General features: G+C 40.7%; 3 protein-coding genes across 7 annotated transcripts in view; 1 reads left to right on the top strand and 2 right to left on the bottom strand.

Moving 5' to 3' along the window:
• Positions 1–24,745, bottom strand: part of Hlk (hulk) — a 59,202-nt gene that overhangs the window by 11,244 nt on the left and 23,213 nt on the right. For 2 of the 4 annotated variants that reach the window (XM_076787132.1, XM_076787134.1), the window contains exons 3-15: positions 21,005–21,145; positions 19,141–19,176; positions 17,422–17,604; positions 16,455–16,598; positions 16,194–16,376; positions 14,658–14,789; positions 14,012–14,326; positions 13,743–13,925; positions 12,638–12,769; positions 12,205–12,519; positions 11,696–12,025; positions 11,305–11,625; positions 10,981–11,163 (exon numbers count right to left, since the gene is read on the bottom strand). In XM_076787132.1, coding sequence (XP_076643247.1) covers positions 10,981–11,163; positions 11,305–11,625; positions 11,696–12,025; positions 12,205–12,519; positions 12,638–12,769; positions 13,743–13,925; positions 14,012–14,326; positions 14,658–14,789; positions 16,194–16,376; positions 16,455–16,598; positions 17,422–17,604; positions 19,141–19,176; positions 21,005–21,145 — 2,598 coding nt within the window. The remainder of the gene's footprint in view (positions 1–10,980; positions 11,164–11,304; positions 11,626–11,695; positions 12,026–12,204; positions 12,520–12,637; positions 12,770–13,742; positions 13,926–14,011; positions 14,327–14,657; positions 14,790–16,193; positions 16,377–16,454; positions 16,599–17,421; positions 17,605–19,140; positions 19,177–21,004; positions 21,146–24,745) is intronic. The other 2 variants (XM_076787133.1, XM_076787135.1) reach the window with 1 other exon arrangement.
• Positions 1,896–24,745, top strand: part of LOC143353665 (uncharacterized) — a 466,044-nt gene continuing 443,194 nt past the window's right edge. Inside the window, exon 1 of the mRNA XM_076787156.1 lies at positions 1,896–4,471. Coding sequence (XP_076643271.1) covers positions 3,831–4,226 — 396 coding nt within the window. The 5' untranslated portion in view covers positions 1,896–3,830 and the 3' untranslated portion in view covers positions 4,227–4,471. The remainder of the gene's footprint in view (positions 4,472–24,745) is intronic.
• Positions 5,618–9,960, bottom strand: LOC143353664 (uncharacterized). Of its 2 annotated transcripts, none has more exons than XM_076787155.1 (3): positions 9,909–9,960; positions 7,722–8,134; positions 5,618–5,756 (listed from the first exon to the last, which is right to left on the bottom strand). In XM_076787155.1, the coding sequence occupies exon 2, from the start codon at positions 8,130–8,132 to the stop codon at positions 7,740–7,742; it is 393 nt and encodes a 130-aa protein (XP_076643270.1). In that variant the 5' UTR covers positions 8,133–8,134; positions 9,909–9,960; the 3' UTR covers positions 5,618–5,756; positions 7,722–7,739. The 2 variants fall into 2 exon arrangements, with proteins under 2 accessions (XP_076643270.1, XP_076643269.1); XM_076787154.1 differs by having other exon boundaries at positions 7,722–8,195; positions 9,910–9,957.

Genomic DNA, 24,745 nt, shown 5'->3' with positions numbered 1-24,745 from the left:
AAAGTGCCAAACTTTGTCGGTATATTCTATGATAAATAAGATAAAAAAAAACCGTTATATAAATGTAGGTTGTTTAACGCTGTATTAAAAAGTTATAAACAAAAATATGGAATCTCACGCCGCTTGACCTGTATGTATGGAGAACTTTAAAAGAGAAAGAATAAATACGCCTAATGGACTGATACAAAGAATCAATGATTCATTCACCGAGATGAAACAAAGTATAAATGAACTTCGTAATAAATTCCATTTTAAAACTAAAGACGGTGGCCATTTTGAAATGGAATATTAGTTGCATCTACGAATTTCGTGTTAAAATTAGTATCAGTAGTTTTACTATTAAATGATTAATAGTAATAATTAGTATTAAACAAAAGTTAGTATTAGTTTCATGACAACAGATAGTAAACACAGCCCGAATTCTTGTAGGTAGTTTATACTTAAAATTAGTTTTCTATTAGATCGTTGCACATGAAATGTCCGATTTTTAACAGGAACATTAATCAACCGCAACTTTTTTATAAATAAACTTATTGATCAAAGAAAGCACTCTTGTAACCAACGTGTGCTACCAATGAATTAGAAGTTTCTTGATTGTATTACGGTAGAAATTGAATTTTCTGGTCATTCCCGTGCTTCATTTGCCAGATTGTCATCCTCGGTTTCCAGTTTTTTTACTATCAACAAATAGTGCGTTGTTTAATCACCACATTTTGACCAAACACCAGATAATGCTATCGACAATACGTTGTTTCTCCACTGATATAAAAAGAGTGCACGACAATTGCATTGACGTTGAAATAAAATTGATTTGAAAGTAAAATTATATATCCAAATTAAAATTTCAGACAAGACCTGAAAGCTTTGTACCTCAAAGTGATATACCATAAATCTGTGTAATAGTATTTCTTGATGCAAAATCTTTATAAGATTTGCATTCTAAAATCGGACATTACATATGCAACAACTTAAATGTTGCTTAACGGTTCCCTGCGAATTCTGCATTTTTGTTTGTAACTTCTTAATAAACCGTCGAACAACCTACACCTGAATAACATTTCTTTCTTGCTTAGACCCATAGAATATACTTGACAAAGCTTGGCACTTTAACCCTTTGCACTCGAAGCCATTTTAGCTGTGAAACGAAACATTTCTTCCGACCTAGAATATTTACCTTGTAAATATATTTTTTCATACTGTACATACGAAAATGGTGCCATTTACTCGTAGAGTACTGAAATGTTTAGTAATTTATTAAATGCAAACAAATTTAATAATGTAAAAAATATTTTGATTAATGATACAGCAATTTTTAGTGGCGCCTTACAGTCGCCGTTCGAGTGCTAATGGTTAAACCTGGGACATCCTGTAGAGCAGAGTTGTTTGCATTGGCGGGCGCCCTTGCCCGCTGATAGGCATGTTGAGCAGCTCTGCTGTAGAGGGCCCGACAAAGGGAGAAATAAGGGAGAAATAATAAATAACAAAGGTCGCTCAAAGACCACACGCATCATCAACGATCTGGAATGGCTATTTGTTTTGATATGCGCGCGAAGCGAATTCAGGAGATTTCTGGGCGACTTACCATGCGGCGACCGTCATCAAAAGAAGTAAACTCTGTGGCCCCTGCGAAACTCACAGTTACGCGGAAACTCTGTCATGGTATTTGCGTGAGTGTGCCGGTGTGAACCGAGACTTTGTGAAACGTGTTTCCTCAGCGTGTCTTTAAAGAAACACCCAGTAAAACTATGATGATGAGGGGGGGGGGGGGCAGAATGATTACTGGACTCGTACAACTGAACCATGGTTTCGTTTTTTTATTGTCAAATTCGATGCGTGCTCGGTGGAATTACGGGAGGATGGACTCTACGGCTACCATTAGCAGTAACGGGCGAAGCAAAGTACAAAGGATACTAATTGGTACTAGGAAACATATTTATTATCGAGTTTATTATCGTACATGTTGCTCTTACGTGATTAACGAGGACGCCGTATATTCGGCGGCTTATGTCGGCAAACTTGCGCAAAGGTTTACGAGCAATGAACAAAATTCATGCCTGATAATCGTGATCACAGACGCAGCGCGATAATTAAACATCGGAGTCCCTGAATTTGATTCTTCGTTTTTCCTTTGTTCCGAATCGATTTGTCTTTGTAAAAAAAAATATATATATATATTCCATGACATTGCCATCTTCGAATATCGGTTCCAAAATTGTTAGCAGAGTTTAGACAACTTTGATCAATTAATTATCGCGCCCAGAGCTAGGTGACCGTGACACCGGCACAGTGCCCGCGCGAAGTAATTTGTACAGATTATCGGCATTCAGTGGTACAGAATTCAACAAATAAAGTATACTCGTATAAATAAATAAATAAATAAATAGACGGGTGAGCGTATTCTCTTTCTTTTTTTTTTGGTGTCTTATCGTTAACGGTTCAGGCGGACCATTTGAAAAAGAGAAAGAGAGAGAGAGAGAGAGTGAGAGAGAAAAAAAAGAACAAGACTTGTATATTACTTATTTTCCCTTTTTTTTTCCTTTTTTAGTTTTTTTTTTGGTATCTTTTTTCTTCTATTTAGTGCTGGCTCGTGCGGTCCAGTAAGCGATAAAGCGATTAGTGATAGCTTGCGTGATAAGTAACGCACGTGTTCCTCGACGTTTTACTGTTGAGGAGTTTAGGGTATGTTTATGTCGCTGCCACGATTAAAGTAGCACTGGTAGAAAAAAAAAACAGCGTTCTGCGTGTGTACATGTCGAACGTGTCTCGGTGTTCGTTGGCGGATCTAATGCACAAATCATCCAGAATTCGATTCTCTACATTCTCTGGTTCTTTTTTTCTCTACGGGGTGGGTCGCGGTGTTTGCGAAGCACAGACTCTACGTACGGGTGGTACAAAATCTTGAACGTGCTTTTCTGGAACAATGTTAAGAAACATCCATCGTTTATTCGAGTTCTACACGGACGCCGTGATTGCCAAGTGACTACAAACCAACTGTTGCTCGCTTGTCAACTTGACATAAACATACTCTGAGAGATCTGCAGATTGATTAAGGAATTGTCGACGAGAATCTGTCCGTTTCAACCGTGGAACTCGGCAGTACGCAGGGCGAAAACACTGTGCCAAATCGATCTTCTTATCGTTCCGGTCTTGTTCCACGGTTAAAACCTTACGACTGAAGCGAATCGACTGTTCGAACGTCGCGCACAACCCGTACCGCGCGATATCTAGGGCGAACACTACAAAACGTTCGGCAAACGGATCGACTAATAATCATTTTCCGTTCGATCGTCCTCTAGAACCAAAATGGCGAAGCTCTCTCGCGGTTGTTTGCCGATGAAATGCAATGATACAGGCGGTATCGTGTCGTCGCGACGCCGCGAATGATCGGCGAGGATCGTGTACGATCGACGGTGGATCCTCGAACGATTCTGTTTGTTTCTTTTTTCATTTTGTTCATTCGAGTTCGCGCGCACGTGACTCGAGCGTCGAGTACGCATTCGAAGAACACAAGAGTGCATACTGCTGCAAGAAATGCATTTGATGGCTGTTTACTTTCAACTGCGAAACGGACTGGGTGAACTCGACTTTCGATAGCGGCGCGCGACAATAAAAGTTGATCGAACTCGCAGGTTGTTGTTGGTTCTCAATTTCCGTAGAAACTTCAAGAGTAGAATCGATGACAATATTGACGGACGATGTCGTTCGAGGGACGTTTAGTTTTCTTAGAAAAGAAAGAAATGGTGATATAGATAGACAGGGATAGAGAAAGAGAGAGAGAGAGAGAGAGAGATTAGGTTAGAAGGAAAGTTAGTGTTGATCGGATAAGGCGCATGATTCGCGATCCGCGTCGTTCATGGATGACTAGACTGAATTTCGTGAGCGATGATCGGTGGAGGAGGAAGATGATTGTATGCGTCGACATGATGATGATCGCTTCGATATACAAGATGACGATTAATGACGATGAGACGATGACATCAGGAACAAGATCGTTTAACGAACGAAGAAACACTTTTTACAGATATTCTGAGTGTTCAAGTTCTGTTTGTGCTCTCGGCGTATTGGTCTATCGACTAATAGACGAGGGCTCTTCGGTGACACTGGTCTCTCCAGTTTCTGGCGTATCATTTTCTCGCAGCTCTCGGTATTCTTCATCGGTATACTCTGTTCATCCGTTTCGTCCGTCGCCTCCAGCTCGCTTCTCCTTGATCATTAGACTTTCATGATGTACGGGAGCCCGGCCACAACTGCAACAGGCCACAACCCCGACCCAACTCTCAGTGAGAGATAGAAAAATCGTATCCTCCTTTCTCATCGCGTCGTTCCCAACTGATCTCGATATATTGGTATCGTTTAAATTCGTTAGTCACGTTGCTCACTCCGACGTTTACTCTGTTTCCCTTTTCTTCTGAGCGGATGATTACATATCTATATGTATATATACATATATATATATACATACATATATACAGTTCGATGAATCTCGCCGTGAACTATATCCGGATACGATCGATTATTACAACGTTCGTGGACAGACAACACACATTGCGGGAAGCGGGACGAGGAGTCGGTGGACGTTGCGACGGAGCTATAACGATCTTTCAATCATGCTCGTATAAGTAATTTTGCGAATCCGATGATCGGCGAGTTTTGAGGATCGAATGGTTCACGCCTGAGGGTGTCGGTGCCGTTATTATAGCTCCGTCAAGTTCAACATAGACGTGTATCTGGCGCGAGCGCACGATTTACGTTTACAGTGGTCGATCGAACATCTTGAAAGCTAGCTTCTCGCGAAATAGTTATTCATATATATATATATATGAAATAAAATATATATATGTATATGTGTATTTATATATATATATATCCCGACGATTCCGAGGAATCCGAGGACCCAGCCACCGGCTTCCATAGCACGTGTCTTGGATCGTCTTGCTCATCCAGAACTTGCGGCTCAGTGACTCTCTTCATGGACCGCGCGAGACACCTGTATTCGAGATACGAAGAGGATTCGTCAGCCGGCCGAGTTTTTGCTCAATCATCTTTTCTCCAGACCCTTCTTGCCATCGGGTGTCACTGGCACTATGACTAACCTCTACGTCTTCCCTATGATGCCGATCAAAATCACTGCCCACCAGCTCGGCATGAACGTATGTTTACTTCAGGCATCCTGGCGTTAATCCGTTATCCCTAAGACACTCTAACACACTGTGTACATGGTTATTATTATTACGATTATGATTATTATGATTATATTATTATTATTCTTATTATTACTCCTTGGATTGTCCGATTGTTATCGAGGATTCCATTTCGAAACGATCGACGACGATTTCATTCCGACTCGTGTTTCCGGTTCACGTTCAACGATCGATCGACCCCGTGATTCCGTGTGGGCAGTGATTTAAATCCGCAATTTTACCACAGCCAGTTGAGATATTTACCGGTTCCGAAGAATCCCTTCTTAGCCTTGTGGTCGCTGCCGGTTTTGCTAACTCCCGCTGATACCGTCGCGGTCTTTCTGCTGTCCTTCGCCGTGAGCTTGTTAATCGGCTTCAGGGCCGGCAGTCCCAACTTGTCCGACCTCTCGGCACCGTATGATTTGCCCTTGTCCTTCGCCAACGGACTGATTTTGGTGGCCTTGGCGACTTTGGTGCCGTGGGCGACCTTGGCAGGACAGCACTGGTAGGGCTCATAGGAGGGAATCTTGGGTTTCGCGCTTTTACCTCCCATGCCGATGTAGAAACAGCCGTCGCCTGCAGTAAGCAAATATACAACGAGTCAGAATACAAAGAGAAAAAGAGAGAGAGAGAGAGAAAGAGAGAGAGAAAGATAACAGAGAGAGAGAGAGAAAGAAAGAGAGAAAGAGATTTAGACAAGAAAGATAGAGAGAAACTTGAAAATCAGACTTGACTAGCCTACAGCTGATTTGATTCTCAATCTCTTCACGAGTCAACGGGGTGTGGGTGGAAGGTACCAAAAATATATATAAATATATTTATATATATATATATATATACATAAAAAAAAAGAAAGAGATATTGTATTTGGAGAAAGTGGATGGAGACAATGAGAAACAAAAGATATAACAAGAATTCGAGAGAAACAGAAATAAAGATACAAACGGAAAAAAAAAAAAAAAGAAAAAGAGTAGAACATAGAAGTTGAAGATAGAGATAGATAGATTGACTCGTGAAATTTTTGACGTGACTAGTGCAGAGAGAACGTTTCACTCCAACCCCAATTGCGCAGCAAAAGCCAAACGTGCATGTTTTCAACAGACGAGAATACCTCGCGGCGAGTCGACGACTCTTTTATGGCAGTCATTTTAGCGTGGACCAGCCTCCACTGAAATTTCGTACCGTGCCCCGACGCGAACGTTTCCGCGAACGTTCCATTGCATTTCGAACGAACACTTTCCGCGCGATTCTAAGCTTTATTTCTGATAACATTCGACAAAATACATCCGAGCTGTTTCTAGTTGGAAAGAACGTCAATTTTTGTTGGGCACGAGATATTCTGAACGTACCCCACCCGAATTCTTTTCCCCAGCTTTTCAAACGGAGGCTAGTCCGATTCTCTTCGACTCGGAACTCGCTGCAGACGACAGCTGTCAACTACAACAGGAACCATCGGCTCGCTTTGGAGAAATTGTTGTTATTATTTGGGTAAAAGTGCGATCAAGATCTTCTGGAGCTACGTACCGCGGATCATTGCAGTACCACGTCATCGCGACTAGTACAACAACTTTACTTACCTCAATGTTACAAAAAGAAATGAAAAAAACTATGCATATATATATACAGTATATGTTTAGGATGTCCTAAAAATGTTGTACGTCTTTAAAAGGGGCGATTCCTGAGGTAATTTAAAGTAACTTTTTCCCTTGCGAAAATGTAATCCGCGGCTTTGTTGAGGAGTTATTAATGAAAAACGAGGACCAATCAGAGCGCGGCTATAGCGACCAGATTCCGGCTCGGCGAACGCCACGCCTCGCTCAGCTATAATTGCGCTCTCATTGGTCCGTCTTTTTCATTAATAACTCCTTAACAAAGCTGTGGACAACATTTTCGCAACGATAAAAGTTACTTCAAATGACCGCAGGAGTCACCTCTTCCAAGGAAGTGCAACATTTTTGGGACACCCTGTATATATCATATGTATATTCACAATAGAAGAGAAAGGTTTAATACGACCGGCAACGATCGGTGAAAATTCGTAACCGATAGATAAGCTGATAAGAATGATATATCAAAATGTAGACGAGCGAACTGTGAATTCGATTCTTTGGGTCACGTAGCTCCATAGGGGAATCGGGTGATCACAAGGCTCGCATGCAAACCGTGAGAACGAGGGAACATCTTGTCATTTTTTTATGATTAGAGGGCGGATAGCGAGGGGAACGGGAGCCAAGTTAGGGTATATTGCAGTTTGTCAGTCGGGAATAGAAGAAAAATTGGTTAATCCCCATGCAGGTACGCCCTACGGCCTCCAACTCGACCATGGGTGGCAAGTGGACGGTCACGTTTTGTTACAAGTCAATTCAAATTGCTCTACTGGTATACACATCTCTACAACTTGTTTCTGCGGGGATACAATTGTGGCATTATTGCTTTTGTTTGTTTGTTTTTTTGGTTCTTTCGCGAAACACAAAGCCCGTCACACTTCGATCTCTCACGTGAACTCCTCTTCGGCTTCCTGGGTTGTGGTCGGACCTTTACCTTTGTCCAAGATATTCCTCAGGGCTTTGTTCTTTTGCGTATATTTTCCTTTGTTGATATCATCGTCTTCATCTTCATCATCATCATCATCATCATCATCATCGTCATCATCATCATCATCGTCATCATCATCATCATCGTCATCGTCGTCCTCGTCGTCGTCGTCGTCTTCGTCATCATCATCGTCTCCGTCATCGTCATCGTCGTCGTCGTCGTCGTCATCGTCATCATCATCATCATCATCATCATCATCATCGTCATCATCATCATTATCATCGTCATCATCATCATCGTCATCATCATCATCATCATCATCATCATCATCATCATCATCATCATCATCATCATCATCATCATCATCATCATCATCATCATCATCATCATCATCATTATCATCATCATCATCATCATCATCATCATCATCATCATCATTATCATCATCATCATCATCATCATCATCATCATCATCATCACCTGCGTATTAACAGGGTCATCGATAATACTCTGCGCGACCGGAAGTGAGAGCGTGTACCTACGTTTTTTGTGATCGATACGGCCTCGGTCCATAGGGTAGCATGCATTTACTTTCCAGATTTGGATATATTATTAACGTATAACAGTAAACATTTACGAATTGTTATCGATATTGCTTTAAGATGGTTGACTCCGATGTGTATACAAAGTTGATGAAATGTAAAAAAAAAAGGACATGGTGTTCGAGAGCTTTTATAAAATTCTACGAGTTTATGCCTGTTTGGACTGTTCTCTCGCTTGCGATCGTTTCACAGAAAACCTTTTTTGAATATAATTACCTAAATGAATGCAAAAATGAATCTATGCAAATCTAGTATACAGTCTACCTCTATTAAAATGAAAGGCAGTGGTTTCATGGAAAAGATATAGTTATATCGATTATCATTACTTTTAATTTCCGGGAAGTAGTATATTCAAACTGACAACTTTGACTTTGGTAACATAGTATTCGTATTGCAGATTCAGACTCCACGTCTGACCAAGGATCTATAGTTGTAATAAAAAATATAATAATGTCTATGAAATACTCGACTTCGAATAAGTAAGTCAATATCTATCGCCAGTGGAAGTTGGAAAGATCGATAGAGCACACTCGCTTCACAATTTTCAGATTTCTCATAAAAACACTAACCTCAATTTTAATGAGGTTGGACAGATAGTCCAGCGTATTTTGTGTACTCTACGTGTTATCTTTTACTTAAGATCTTCAGTTTTTCTGCGAAACCGATCGACTCGCGACAAACTTGACATTGAAACGCGACCAAAGAAAGATCTTGCAGCACAAAAACCGCTGAAAACATCGCGCGAACCCGAAAACCGTAAAAAAAGAAACCGTCATCGATCTCCGCTTCTCTCGTAAGACGGGACAGTTAAACGTCCTGCGATTTGCAACATTTTCTATGGACGTGAGATCGAAAATATTGTACTCTCACCGAGGCGGACGATCCGAGGTAGAGCATCGTATTAATGCAGTGAGGTAGCTGCGCGATAGCGAGTGCTTAAAATTAAAATTGTAAGAAGAAAAACAGATGTAGAAAAAGAGGTAGATAGACGAAGAGAGAGAGAGAGAGAGAGAGAGAGAGAGAGAAGACAGAGAGAGTAGAGATAGAGAGAAAGAGATAGACAGCGAAAAAAATTGAAAGCTCGCATAGTGTTTTAAATGCAATAGTGTCAGTAGCCAGAGCGATATTGCGCGCGCGCATGAATTAGATGCTAGATCATGAACGTATCGTTTTGTCATTTTTTTTCATCACCGAGCTTTGTGAGATCTTTCTTTTTTCATTCGTTCTTGTTCATCTCATATGTTCCGAATTGAGTAAACTGTTTCGTTATATCATTATTCATACACCGCCGATCCTCTATCAACTTTTTAGAAGATAATTGTATATGTATATATAGAACATTGAACACGTATAGGAGAAAAAACAAGTGCACACGGAATAAAACATGATTCTCTGATTTGATTTTTGTTTTTTCTTTTTTTTTTTTTTGAAACGCCGATATTATGGCGACCGCGGGTATGGCAGAGTGATCGGGGTGATCACCACGGCGCGAGTATTATACTCGTAGCCGGGCGGTATGGTCACGACCGAGATTAACGTCACAAAGAACAGTACACCAGTAATAATAATCATCATCCTAGAAATCTCCTTACTTTTCTGTTCGATTAGCCATTCCAGAACTCTCTCCTCGTTCTTAAGATTACCTACAAAAGGCACACACGCATATCAAGGTCAGCTCAGTTGTACGATGCACCGTGATCATTGTCGGACAGGGGCTTTCAGATATTTTCGAGGGTTCTTACGGATTTCTCGGGATAAAGGACGGTCAGTTGTTCTCCCTTTTGGCACTTTTTCAAATTTTTAACACATTCGGAACCTAGTTTAATATAGAACCGAATTTATATACAATTTTTAGATCGTCTGCTATATTAAGTAGATTCATTTGTGTCTTAAATTTCTTTCTTGCAAACAGTTGAATTTTCTACAAATAATGTATGTTTTGTGTTTTACAGGACCTCCCTAGTTTGGTGTTCCGATAGTAACATAATTTTTGAAAAGTTTTTAAAGGAGAGGTGTTGGAAATTGTAATCCCAAATTTGGTACGCTTATCAACTAACATTCGAGGAATGTATTCAATTTTTCTAAAGCAGTAATAATAATTTTCTTACAACGTTACAACAACCTTACAACGTTGTGTAAATTAGAATGAATGCAAAATATTGAATTTTACAAACCGGGAGACCCTTTAAACTGACAGTGTAACCACATCTTGGGTCAGTTCGAAATTTCAAGTATCCATAAATGAGCATTGAGTTCAATATTATTTGAGCAACTATTTCATCAAGGTTTTGTGTTTTGTATCGTTTCAACATGCTTAGTCTGTATCCGATCCAAACTGTCATTAATACTTATTATTATTCCCTTCCCAACGGTGACCGGTACCGAATGTGTCAAGATAACTTCGTTCCTTATTGATATGCGAATTACCAATTTGCATTTCGTTCTTCGAAAACTTTCGTATCGCCTGTGGATTCGTCAACAGAGAAGAACAATTCAGAGAGGACGATCAAAGAATTGTGAAATAGAAATCTGTACGATCTTTGTTTTCTCTGATGACTGAGATGAAACCAGAGATACCTTGCACAAAGAAACGAAGACGATCTATCCGAGGGAGGGTGTTGATCATGATCGAACAAGCCTAGGAAGAAGCATTTGGGACTTACCGTCGTACATGATGGGGACACCAGTCTCGTAATAAACGAGAGCCGGGAATGAGAACACGCCGATCTCAGCGGCTAATTTAGCGTCGTTCGACTTTACGAATTGTATACCGTGTTTGTCGGTGTCGTCGTCAATGGTTTCTAGTTCCTCGAGGATTTCCGGACACGCTTCACATTTATCATCGTCTGTTAAAAAAGACATCACCGTCAGAGATTAATCTTAAGATACTTCGATCTCCGTTGCGCTGTTTTATCATCGCGCTGTGCTTTCAACAGATATCAAAGACCTCGCGCGATCGTTACTCTTTCGCTGTGAAATCAACTTACAAAAGAACACAGCGAGATGCTCGACGTCGTTGATGAGCACCTGCAGCGTTTTCCTGTCCACGTTCTCGATCACGTCCGGGGTTTGGGTACGAAGGTCCAGGATCCATTCCAAAATCGCCTCCTCGTGCATCATGTCGCCGTTGTACACTTGCCTGAATTTGTGCCTGTAAAACGCCAACGCCGGGAGACCAGGAAGATCGTACTCCTTCTCGATACCCTCGTCCGAGATCTTCACGAAGTCGATGTCCTTCTCCTCGCACTCGTCGTCTATGTTCTCCAGCTCCTGCAGCATCTTGTGACTCTTTTTGTCGCCCTCTTTGTCTGCAATCAAACCATTTTAAATGAACGATCGTCCCGGCCGAAGTCGCTGAACGATCCATCGCGTACTCACAGAAGAAGACAACAACGTAATCGTTCTCTTCGAGTATGCTCTCCAACATCTTGCCATTCACTTCTTCGATCTTCCCAGGGATCTCGAGTGTGTCCTCGTCGGTGATCCACGATAGCACTTCGTCCTCGTCGTCGATGTCTCCCTTGTAGATCAAGGGCTCCTTGTTCCTGAAGAAAGCCAGGGTGGGGAAGCTCTTGATCCCGTGTTTCTTCGCGAACCCGGTGTCCTCCGTGGTGACGAAGATGATACCAGTCTCGTCCAACTCGTCGTCGATGTTCTCGAGCTCTTCAAGCACTTTCTCGCATTCGTCGCCATCCTCGCAATCTCCGCCTAGACGTGGCACCAGAAATATTAGTGAGGAACGTCCTTAAAAACTGTACTTATAGAAGAATTAATTCGATCTGGTAACGCTGCCCGTGAGCAATCAGTTTGCCCAGTCCTGTCTCGAGTAAAACCTATTAAAAAGCTTTTAACTTATAGTGGATCCCGGATTGAAAATGTGTACATACTGAAAAACGCGACGACGTATTCGTGTTCCTCGATCAGATCGCTCAGTATCTCGTCGGTGACTTCCTCGATGGTGGCAGTGTTCTTTTGCTCGATCAGCCATTCAAGGACCTCGTCTTCGTTCAGAAGATCGCCCTCGTATATCGCCGGGATCTTGTTCTCGAAGTAGACCAGCGTCGGCAGATGATCGATACCGTACTCCTTCGCCTCGGCGTCGTTGTCCATCCGTACGATGACGATGCCCTCCTTCTCGAGCTCGTCGTCGATGTTCTCCAGCTCGTTCAGGATACGTATGTCCTGTTTGTCGTCCTTGTCGTCTACGGAAAGGAATCAATTCGTGTCTCGTTTTCGCCCGCAATCGACCAACAGCACCTACCTAACCGGTAACAGTGGAAGAATGTTAAAAGGAGGTAGAAAGACGAATCGATCGCTTACAAAACAGGACTGCCAAGTACGGCGAGGTCTCAATCAGCTTCTCCATCATCTCGTCCGTCACTTCCGGTATCTCTGTGTGCTTCTTCTGATGCAGCAGCCAGCCCAGTAGCTGATCCTCATTCATCAGGTCGCCTGAAAGATCAGTTGCCTTTTCTATTAACCCGCTCGAAGCATTTGAAATAGGTGAAATAAGCTAATGTTTCGAGCTACTGCGTGATCCAAATTGTTACAGACATTACTCCTTATCTATATCTCCTCTGTATCTACAGGGTGATAAAAAAGGGTCCGATACTTATAGAGCTTATATTAATCACCGAGAGGAGTAAAAAATGTCTAATTAACATAGGTCCTGAAAGCAATCCTTTCCCTGTAAAAGCAACTTTTATTGTTTATTAGCGTTCCATATTATTTCGCTTCGGGCACAGAGAAGTTGGAAGTACAGTGAATTCTCTCGATATATGTCAACAACACGTATATCGTCCAGGAGGCATACCCGAGCCGTGTTATGTTTACACAGATTACTCTCGAGCTACGTGGACCCTCACGGGGGTACATCCCGCGGTAGTGGGGATAATTCCTCGACGTTTATCATCCAAGCCTTGGCGACATATATAGAGAAATCACTGTATTAGTTCAAGATTGTCAACATTAGAGGTAAACACAAGGTTGTAAACACAAGTCGTAGGACAAATCTCCAGTCACGTCCATGAAGTGTATACATTCAATGTGCTTCGAAGAGAACCAGTTATGATATGTAACATTAACAAATAACAGAATTTGATTTTACAGGGAAAGGAATGCTTGCAGAGCCCACGTTGATTAAACATATTTACTCCTCACCGTGAGTAGTACAAGGCTTTTAAGTATCAGACCTTTTTCTATCACACTGTATATTAATCCAATCATAAACCTTTTTTGTTTCGAATGATTTTATAATGAAATGTTTACTCACACATTCGTGACATTTTTCTGATCGAATTGCCACCGAACACGATACAATTTGGATCGTATTCACTAGTTTAATCCACGATACAATAGAACCTCGATTATCCGTACTAATCAGTGGGAGACGACTATTAAAGGAACAGATACAAATGAAAATTACCTTCGTACACGTGCGGTATTCTTCTCTCGAAGAGTACCAGTGTAGGGAAATTCTCAATGCCGTATTCCTTTCCTTCCTCCAGGTCGCTGATTTTCACAAACGCTATGTTATGCTGATCACAGTCGTCGTCGATGTTCTCCAGTTCGGCGAGAACCTTCTGACTCTTCTTCTGATCCTTATCGTCTATTTGCAAACGTAATGGTACAGTTAATTGATCGCGGTGTAGACTGTTTTTATAATTTTCTGTAGAAAGCAACACGATTACTAACAGAAAAGGACGGCGACGTGCGGCATCTTCTCGACGATCATATCGAGCACCTCGTCGGTGATGTCTTCGATTTGATCACTCTTCTGCTGCTGTTCCAGCCACTTCAGCACCTTTTCCTCGTCTTCCAGATTTCCCACGTACAACGTCGGAATTCCTTTCTCGAAGTACAGCATGCTCGGCATCTTCTCGATACCATATTCCTTAGCCTCCTCCGCGTTGTCGATTTTCACGAAGATCACTCCCATCTGGTCGCACTCGTCGTCAATGTTCTCCAGCTCGTTGAGAATCTTCTGGGACTTCCGGTCGTTGTTGTCGTCTAATGAATTTTTATTTGGGAATTTTATTAATCGATATCTTCGGCGGTATGTCTGTCAAATTGCGTTAGATCGTAGTAGATGGAAATGGTGGTTGGTATTTTTCAATGGTGTAATTTAATTGATAAAGTTATCAATTCTATATCTAAATGATACGTTATCTTTCACTCGATAACTATACTATAGATCGTTAGGCAAAATCTAAATTTGTTTAAACAATTGAAAGAATAGTTTAATCGTATAAAAATAATAAAGAAAGAGAAAGTTTAATCGGCAATATCCAACATTTCACTACGAACGGTCTAAAAGTTCGATTGAAATAAAGCAGTTTACAGAACAGCACAGCAAGAGTTTTGCCATCCTTGATCAAACGATCCAACATTTCGTCGGTGACGTCCTCGATCTCATCTTTCTCCAATTGTGACAGTAACCACTCCAGAATCTCGTCCTCGTTCTCGACGTCTCCTGCAATCGTAGGATTTTATTTCACCTGATTTTTCACTATACAGGGTGTCCTATAGAACTGGCAATACATCCGAGGAGGAGAAGATTCTTGTCGCAAAAAAATATTCTGGACCAGTGCATCCTTCACGGGTCATGATAGTTAACAATCTGTCTAGAACGCGATTTTTAGGAACAAGTACCTTATTTAAAAGTAACATATATTTTGCTCGAAACTGAATCATTCGAAGTAAAAAATTCATTAAGATTCTGTTAATATCTATGGTTTCGTCTAGTAGATGAACCTAAGGTTTTCCAATTATTCGTATTTTGTGAATTGACGAAGGAATATTTAGTAAAACAAATTTTATGGAAACAGTTCCTGAGCGAGCGAAGAAGGAGTTGTACAGTGTATGTACTTTTAAATAAGGTAGTAGATTTAAGAAAAAACCTGCATTATTTTTGTTTAGAAACGATTGCTAAATTTCACATTCATTTAGACAGTTAACTGGACATTACTTCTTAACGATTAACCGGCAATCACAGACGCCGAAAGATTACGACGTTACCGAAAACGTGCGGTCTCAAAGATCGCTATATTAATTTTACAATTAACGCCTTATGCAAATGCCATTTTTAATTTCTCTCACAGTATACATAGAAGAATTAAGATTGTTTCAAATCAGAGCTACTTATACTTATGTAACGATATACAGGGTGTTCGAGTACAGGTGGGAGAAAATTTAAGGGGTGGTTCTCCAAGACAATGTAAGACGAAAATGAAGAATAACAACATTGCGATTTCGGCTTCATTTTTTGGTTATCATCAATTCAAAATCCGCCTAAAATGCGGCAACCCGACCAACAGAGGTGTACCTCTGTAAAGGTTAGGCTTTGACGTCACACACTTTACCCAATGGTTAGGCTTTGACGTCACACACTTTAGCCAATAACTCGGCTAGAACCGAAAATGCTTGTGGAATGACCGAATCGGACAATTTACATCCGAATTCCTGTCAGGTGACTTCTTGTGAGGTACACGGAGTATCTGTCACTTGATACGTGACTTGTTGGTCGGGTTGCCGCATTTTAGGCGGATTTTTAATTGATAATAACTAAAAAATGAAGCCGAAGTCGCAATTTCTTTTATTCTTCACTTTCATCTTATATTGTCTTGGAGAACCACCCCTTAAACTTTCTCCCACCTACAGTCGATCATCCTGTACGCATGTTTCAAAAGTGTCAGTCATTCCTGGAGGAAACACGAAGAATCTAAATTTCTTAAAGGTTTCACACACCGCACGTCTGTGATTACTGTAGACTCGCTTCCTTCTCGATTGTAGCCTAGTTAGAGGAAACCCTGCGCACGAAACCTTTGGATTCTTCGTTCTGAATCGTTCCCGAACGGTGGTCGGTCCTCCTACCCACCATCGTAAACATTCGGGATCTGTTTCTCGAAGTACACGATCGCAGGGACCGAGTCGATCCCGAAATCCTTCGCCGCCTTCTCGTCGTCGATCTTCACGAACTGGATCCCGTGTTTGTCACAGTCGTCGTCGATTTTCTCCAGCTCGTTTAACACCTGCATCGAATCCTCGTCACCATGGTCGTCTAAGGAATTCACAGAGTGAAACCACTAGTAATCGCATCGGGGAATAAATCGAACATCGCGAAGGGAATATTACATACAGAACACCACGACCAAGTTGTCGATGTTTCCGATCAGGGTCTGCAGCGTCTTCGAGGTGACGTCCTCGATCACGTCCTCTTCGTCTCCGGTGCTCTTGTTAGCCACCAGCCATTCCAGCACGTCCTCTTCTCTGCTAAGCTCATCTGCGCGAATTTTTAATCACGATTGTGCGTGACAGCTTTTCCCGAAACGGAATCACAGTTTTCGTTCGATATAAGACGACGATGATTTTCTTTTTCGCAACAAGAAAATCTCTATCCCCTATTTTTCTTTTGAAGCGGATCACGTTGTTTCTACAGGGTGTCCAAAAAAGTTGTACTTCCTTGACAAAGGCAATTCCTGAGGTCATTCGAAGTAACTTTTTCCTTTGCAAAAATCTTCTCTGCGGCTTTGCTAAGGAGTTATCAACGAAAAACACAAACCAATCAGAGCGCGGGTACAGCGGACGGATTTCGGCTTAGCCAATGCCAACGCTCAGCGGAACTTGTCGCCGTCCGCCGCGTCGTAGCCGCGCTCTGATTGGTCCAAGTTTTTAATTGATAACTCCTTAACAAAACCACGTAGAACATTTTCGCAAAGGGAAAAGTTACTTGAAATGACTTCGGGAATCGCCCGTTTCAAAGAAGTACAACATTTTTGCGACACCCTGCGCATGCTCGTCTGATTTAACAATACAGTGAATTCTCGATATATGTCAAGAACACGGGCCTTGCCAGCATCGTGTATCGTCCAGGAGACATACTCGTGCCTCGTGGCCCCCCACGGGTATACCGCGCGGTAGTGGGGATAATTCCGCGACGTTTATAATCCAGGCCTTGGCGACATATATGAAGAAATCACTGCATTAAGCAAACGCACCGTGAAAGAAACTTTTGACACGATCTAATATCTGTGGGAATGTTTCAATCGAAGAATGGCGAATTTCAATATAGTACCGTGATGTTTACATATCGTAGTAATGCTTACGCTCATAAATGATTGGAATTTGATGCCTGTAGTAGACCAGAACCGGAAGCGGTCCCAGATTGTACTCGTCGGCAAGTTGCTCGTCAGCAATTTTCACGAATCCGATACCCAACTGATCGGCTTCGTCGTCGATGTTCTCCAGTTCTTGAAGGGCCTTGAGACATTTTTTGCAGTCTGGCTTGTCTGTCCCATTTGAAATAAAAAGTAGTGTTACTAGGCAATCTTGTTTAGCTGGTCAACAAAAATAAATTCGAATTGGATACAGGCTGAACCGGCTCGATTTTCTTTCACTCGAGGACGATCGATTATTCAACTACCTTTTTCTAAATCGTATCGCAAAACTACGGAAAAAAATCGAGGGTGACATAAATGTCGTACCGGGTGCGAATGCGTCGCCGAATATTCTACGAAAGAGACTCGATGGAATTTGTTGATCGACTGCCGATTAACTTGCCGATTTGTGAAAAGAAATGTTGTATTTATATAAATACGTATATATATATCCCGAGAACACTTCGGATTAGTATGCAAAATTTCTCTCAGTTATAGCGCACATTCATTCTAATCTATAGGGGTGGATGCATATTCTACTCTCTATGGTCACGACATCCTTCAGTGCACACACGACGTGAAAAATTAATAACCGAGTTGGGATTTAATGCGTTTAATTCTTTTAACAGGACAATATGAACAGAAAACGATGTAACTTTCTCAATGTTCGTTTAGCCATTCTTACGTTGCTGCGATATTACGTGTCACCCAGTAACCGTTCAACAAATGGTGTCGCAAGGCGTTTCGTAAAGATTTCGTTTTGTGAATCCGTTGTAAAGTCTTTTACTTTGTCGTTACCTTTTATACCGTGGATTTCGAATCCGTCTAATTACGGTAGACAGAAATCGTGGTAACTGCTGCAAGCGATGCAATTTGCTCAGGCGTTTAACCCTCGGATGGCGGGACTTGGGTCCATTCTGACCCAGAATATAATAATAGCTATTTTTATCAGATCCAGTGTAAAGATCAAACACTAAAATAGGGGAGTAATTTGACAAGTTAATTACATCGCAGTTTTAGTCTGCAGAATTTATAATAATGTTGCGCAAAAATTAATACACAGTGACGAAAACGTACAAAGGAAGTGAAAACTTACGTTTCTCAGCACGAAAATGCGTTTTAATAAACTAATTTCAGGTTAATTTTGCTTAAAACGATTACAGTCTACGCGATGTACAGAGTGTTGCCTATTCTGAAGTGTATGTTTATAATTTGTTTGTTATGTGGAAAATATAAAAATGTATCAATCCTCTCTAGTCTTTGCTACGTGAAAAGAAAATGGCCGATTGAGACGGATCTGTCAATGGCCACCACGAAATCGTGAAAAGAACCCGCCTTCCGAGAGTTAAAGTATAGTAAATGGTGTTACGTGTGTTTGGGCTGGTAAATACGTATAAGGAGACATACAGGCAGGAGTTCACGGTTGAACCGGTTGGTTCCAGAAGAACAAAGCTGTTAAGCATTTCTCGACATTATCTGTAAAAAAAATGTCTGAATAATTGTATCGAGATGCTGTCGGCCATAAATTCAATTCAAGTATGTAACGTAACATCCAAGTATTTCTTCTTTCCCAAGACCTCAGTTCGTGCGTTGTGGTACGTGTACAAGCATTGAAAATGAAAGCTGTACGGTTTGGAGCAACGATTTTCGTTTGATATGTGTACTTACTAGAACCGACGCCAGCACACCGCTGCGTATCCGGACCTATCCATATCAACACACACAAGAACGTTTCACATATATGTATTATTTACAAGTATCTCGCAAAAGTGATCGGACCGCAAAGTGGAACTGTAAACTGATCGGAAGACGCGCATTTCGGAAAACTGTACTTCTTGACCGTCCACTTTGCGATCCGTTCATTTCTCCACAACGGACAAGAACAAATTTTCGCAGACAATGGGGAAGAGACGACCGACAAAGGGATCGAATGGGATTCGGTGATTGGTGGTACAGACGTTCACGATGCTCTTTCAACGAAGGAAAATTTTGTGGAAAGTGTGACCAAGATTTTGCTTCGACCGTAACAGAAGTGTTGCACTGAGAACAGAATCTGATTCTCGTACGTTGAAAAAACAGTGACAGGTTTCCAGGGAGATCCTCGCGAAACGACGTCGAAAACAACTGATATTTATGAATTTGTTTTAAAACTTAACTATCGATTAGATGCTAGGACAAGTTTCATCCTCCGAGAAGATGTTTAATCCCACTTTTGTGCGATCTTGCATGCCACTTAGGCATTTTCGGGTATCGAAGTTACAAATAAAAAAGTTTTGTAAAGTGCCTGTTTTTATTTGCCCCTATAATTCCTAGCAATTGCAATTTTTTCAAAATCTTTTCTGCACGTCATTCGGAGAACCAATTTCTTCTAATTGCTTTTAAAGGTCGGTCGAATACTTTCGTGAGCCTGTGTACATCGTCGAAGAGGAGACAAGACTTGCACAACGTCTGATAAACAATAAGAAAAGTTGCTTCTGCACTTCAAGTCCTTATTTTTTATCGCAAAAAGTTATAGTCCTATATTATCAATAGTTGGTCTAAAAATACTCATCAAAGCTATTTGCGTTCAATGTCGTTTTACGAGAATTCCTCTTAAATCGCTATTAAATTGTAATTTTAATTATTATTTGATTATTAAGCGAATGTGTGCGTTTTCTTGTAGTAACATAAAAGTATTATGTTTAAAAAAAAAAATTATGAAAATTTTCCTTCGCTCTAGAAGTTACACGGAGCATTAAGGCGGGATTGAAGACGTTTACAATGTACGTAGTTTGTAATATTAACAATCAAAAGATCAAGATATCTACAAAGTACGCTGTGATCAATTTCGACACTTGAGTCAAGTATGCACGGTATTTTTCTATCGAACGACTCTCTCTTTCTGTTTCTCACGTTTCACAGAAGAGCCACTGTTAGTAACGTGAAACCGTTCTCCCTAGAAAATATTATTGCATTAATCGTAGCGTAAGATCAGTGACAAAAAAACAAAGAAATCGTATCGAAACCTGTTAACAGAACCGCGCTCGCTGCGAATTCCGTGAAGCCTTTTGTACACTGTCGTTGCAAAGTGTTTGTTGGCTTTACACGTGGTTATTAGTCATACAACAAAATAATAATTAAAGTGACTGCGCACTCGAGTCGAACAAACAGTACTTCGATCTTTTGCGAATTGTAAACTATGTACATGGCTTGAAGAAATATAATCTCCTTTCGGTGAGATTCGAAAACGTTCGTTGTTTCCGTCAGGAAGAATGCTCAGATGAATCGAATGCGAAGGTATTACATGAAATTTTATACTTTGAAATATACCTTTTCTTCGAAATGTAATTCGTTACAATTTATGCGAAACAAATTGACATCGTGATAATTGAATTTTCTATAAAATTGTGACTTTTCCTTCTCATTTTATTACCCACAGAGGCTACGTTTGTATCTTTTCACATTCTTCCTGATGAAAGCGAAAGTAGCTTGAGATAAGAGAAGTGTATGTAATTTTTGTATATGCATCATGAGATCATATGAGGGAACTCACAGAATAAGACGGCCACAAACTCCGTGTCTTCGACGATCTTCTGCAGAATCTTCGCGTTTACCTCTTCTATACGATCGGGCAGGTCCATTGCCTCTAGACTTGTCAAGAAGTCTAGGACATTTTCTTCATCCATCAAGTCACCTGAAACACGCACACCATACATCGCATCGGATTTTGAAATCGTTATTTGCAACATGTCTGGGAAAACAAGAATTAAACATTCGATCAGAGGAGCTTTCTCCGAACGTTTCACGACTCATTCTCGTTTCCATTGGCGTCGAGTGCCATTTTCAGGCCATTTTGGATCTTTTGCGTAAATATATTGCTTGGAGCGTACGTTATATATTTTTCTTTTGAAATCGAAATACTCAAAATTGTTGAGCTAAACTTCCTTGTATACAGTCTCTTTAAAAAATGTGTTTACAACAATTTGAAGCAAAAAGGAACAGTGAAGTACCTTTTTACATTTATGAATACAGTATGAGTCTGGCAGTGGCGTGAACTAAAATAAATCAGACATCTTATTATTTAGAAAAAGTTCGCTATTGGCGTAGTAAAAATTTGAGAAAAATCATGTAATGTATTGAAAGTGTTTCTTATCAGTTAATAAACATTTTCATTTTTTTTTTGTTGCGAATTGAAATAAATCCTCTTGTACGTCGATTATTTCTCCGCGCAATGTTTGTTACATAATCCGACGATTTCGAGTAACTAAAATCCGCGAAAAATCCGAATCACAGTTTGCCCTCCATGTTCAACGAGATCTGTTTATTTTCCACTGGTCGAGATGTTTCCGCCGCGTTTCCTCTTTCCGCGGGATTGTTTATTTATACCTTGTATTCTGGAAATAAACAGTCCGATTTTTTTCCAGCAGTATCGCCCATGAAATAGGAATGGTATTAAGTTACCACTCCACCGGTGTGTGGACTTAAAGAGTTAATAATATACCCCTAATTGCGACTTCCTGCCGTTTCTGTTTACCATCCCGAGCCGTCGAAAATAGACGTCTATTGCGGCGCGTTGCATTAGGTACAATGGAAATAGATGCAACCTGTCGTTACATCATCGAACACGAAAATCAAGCGAAACCGTACCGGTGAAAGACAATAACGTTCGGCAGTTTTCTTTGCGCGGCCGTTCTCCGACGTTCTCCCGGGGATTCGGGAGAGGCCGGATGCTGATATTTCGTGGATCGGGTTTAATAAATCTACACGATCGCGTTGCCAAACGCAGGCTTTGCTGACCACAATGTAGCAGGATTGATGATCACACCTGTACCGCGATCTGCTTCCGCGTTGGGCGGCCAACCGTGTCCAATTTCTGATTTTCTTTCCCGGAACGTGTACGCGAACGCATTTCATTAACGATCCCCGAAACTTTTTAATTAATCACGTTTCGCCCCCATGTTTACATTCCATCAATGACGCTTTACGTAATGTACAACTTTTCTTGCCAATTTGAAACCAACACACGCTCGCGTCCCCAGAGTTTTCAGACCGCACGAATTTTTCTCATATCTTGCCGTTTAAAAATAGTTGCACGGTCCTTTCGCAATTTTCTTCCGTTTTCGTTCCACGCTTTGATTTCACCGATCGTGCGTTCGTCGTAATTTCATGTTTTAAACGAACACGAAAAGATTTTGCGTTTTATACAACAGAATTGTCGATGTAAATTGCTGCATACAATGTAATTGAAAATTGTATGTTAATTCATAATATATAATGTCGATGTGAAAATCTGGCGAAGGTCTTCGTCAGAGTTTCAGTCAAGAATAAAATGAATTTATCGCGTATAAATTCAGATTAAGTAAAGTCATTTCTTGTGTATTCTTTTCTACGTGTTTGATTTAACTTTCTAAAATTATTAAAGAACGAAATTCCTATTTGCTGCAATCGATTAACGATTCTAAATATGGTTCCAGATATTGCTAAACTATACATTTCTTTTACAACTTATACAATGTTGTACATTTTATTACTGTTCCTCGTATTTTCTGGGTTTACTGTTTGGAATGATTATAAATAAACAATATATAGCGTTGAAAACTCTCATCAATCTTCAAAATTCTATTCTACAAAATTGATAAACAAACCGCAGATTTTCCTGATTGTTCACATAAATTCTCAATGTCGGGTAGAAACTTGCACATGTTATTTTTCGTACACCGAAGCTGTTCATGTAGGAAATTAAATTTTACTTTAGTCCAATTTTATTCGTTTCATTTAGGTTTTCGTGCATTTATAGCATTTCCGGCCTGTCAACGTCCAGCATGAAAAACCGTTCAAAACAATTTAACAAAATCTCTATCTTCGTCAAAAGTGAGTGGGTCGAATTTAAAACGGTAGGAAGCTTGAAAGAATTCCAGACTATTGACATATAATTTTCAACACGCTCAACTAATCCATGCAGAAAAAGTTTACTGTGAAGAAAAAGTTTATTAATCTGATGAAGCAATTTCGGTCGTCTCCGTAGATTAGCTTATACAAATGCATGTTCGCACGGAGATCTGTAGTGCAAGTAACATGTCCGTCGTGACGTAATCGACTATTGTTCGCTCGTAGTTTTGTTATCGTCGGTGGACGGCGGCACATTGTATCAGAAAGTTTTCGTTCGCGATCGGCTGAAAGCGTCTCCCGGTCTAAATGTAGAGAGCTAGACAGCCAGCGGCTCAATGAAACCGTAAGATACAGAACGCGGCGCATCGCGTCGCGTCTCGTCGCATCGCGTCCCCTGATTACGTAACAAGTGCATTCCTTGTACTCTATTAATTTCTCTTCGCAAGCGGATGCGTCAACGTCGGGTCGGACCGGGCCGGGCCGGCTCGGTGCATTATATCGATGGGAGTCGCGACGGTCCGCGCCACGAGCAGGATCATCTTCTCGTGTCGAAGGGGTTGTTTGTCGAACAAAAGTCCGAGCATACGGTCGCCGCTGTTTTACAGGCTCACCGGACCGAATACCGAAGCCTGGGACCACTGCCAGAGAACGAAGATGGTCAGACTGCCTCTAGAGGCGTGACCGCTACGAAAATCTACGATTCTTTGACCGATTAACACGACTTTTGCGCCCGACATCCGTCCGAACCTCGCTCCGCAATAATCCTAATCTTATCCAAGCAGTTTTACCATTTAACCTTTTAACTGGGTTACTGTACATTTATGAACGCTTCAGTAGGCGTAAGGAAAGACAAGGAATAAATAGAACATAGCGAAAGGATTATTCGTTAAATTAAGAAGTAAATGAAAAGTGTCGCCATTCCAACTGAAAACTGTAGTAAACCCACTATACGTTTAACCAAAGATAGATCTTGAAACTGTAACCCTAAGATTTCTATTCTGTTGTCTAGAAACGTTACCAGAAACTGTAACCCTAAGAAACTGTAAATATTGCAAGTATTTCAGTTTTATGAAAAAATAAAAATACAGGGTATTTCAAAACATGTGGGCATAACTTGAGAAATGGATTCAGTACGTTAAAATAAGAAAAAAGTTCTGATTTTAGCATACTGCATTTACCTTTGAAGTCATGCCCACATATTTTGAAACATCCTATGTGTACTAATTTTTTTTTTAACACAGAAATTAAATCACTTGTTTGCAATTTGAAGAATTAAATACGTAGACCTGATGTGGTTAATGTAACGACATTCATCCTCAAATGGTTAGTTTGTTATTTTCTCACATTCGTTGTAAGTACATACACATTTCCCATCTGAATAACGAAGAGTTGTTTGGTTAAATAA

This window comes from Halictus rubicundus, chromosome 4, assembly GCF_050948215.1.
Source record: "Halictus rubicundus isolate RS-2024b chromosome 4, iyHalRubi1_principal, whole genome shotgun sequence".
Taxonomy (NCBI): Eukaryota; Metazoa; Arthropoda; class Insecta; order Hymenoptera; family Halictidae; genus Halictus; species Halictus rubicundus.
This window is presented reverse-complemented; position numbering and strand designations above follow the sequence as displayed.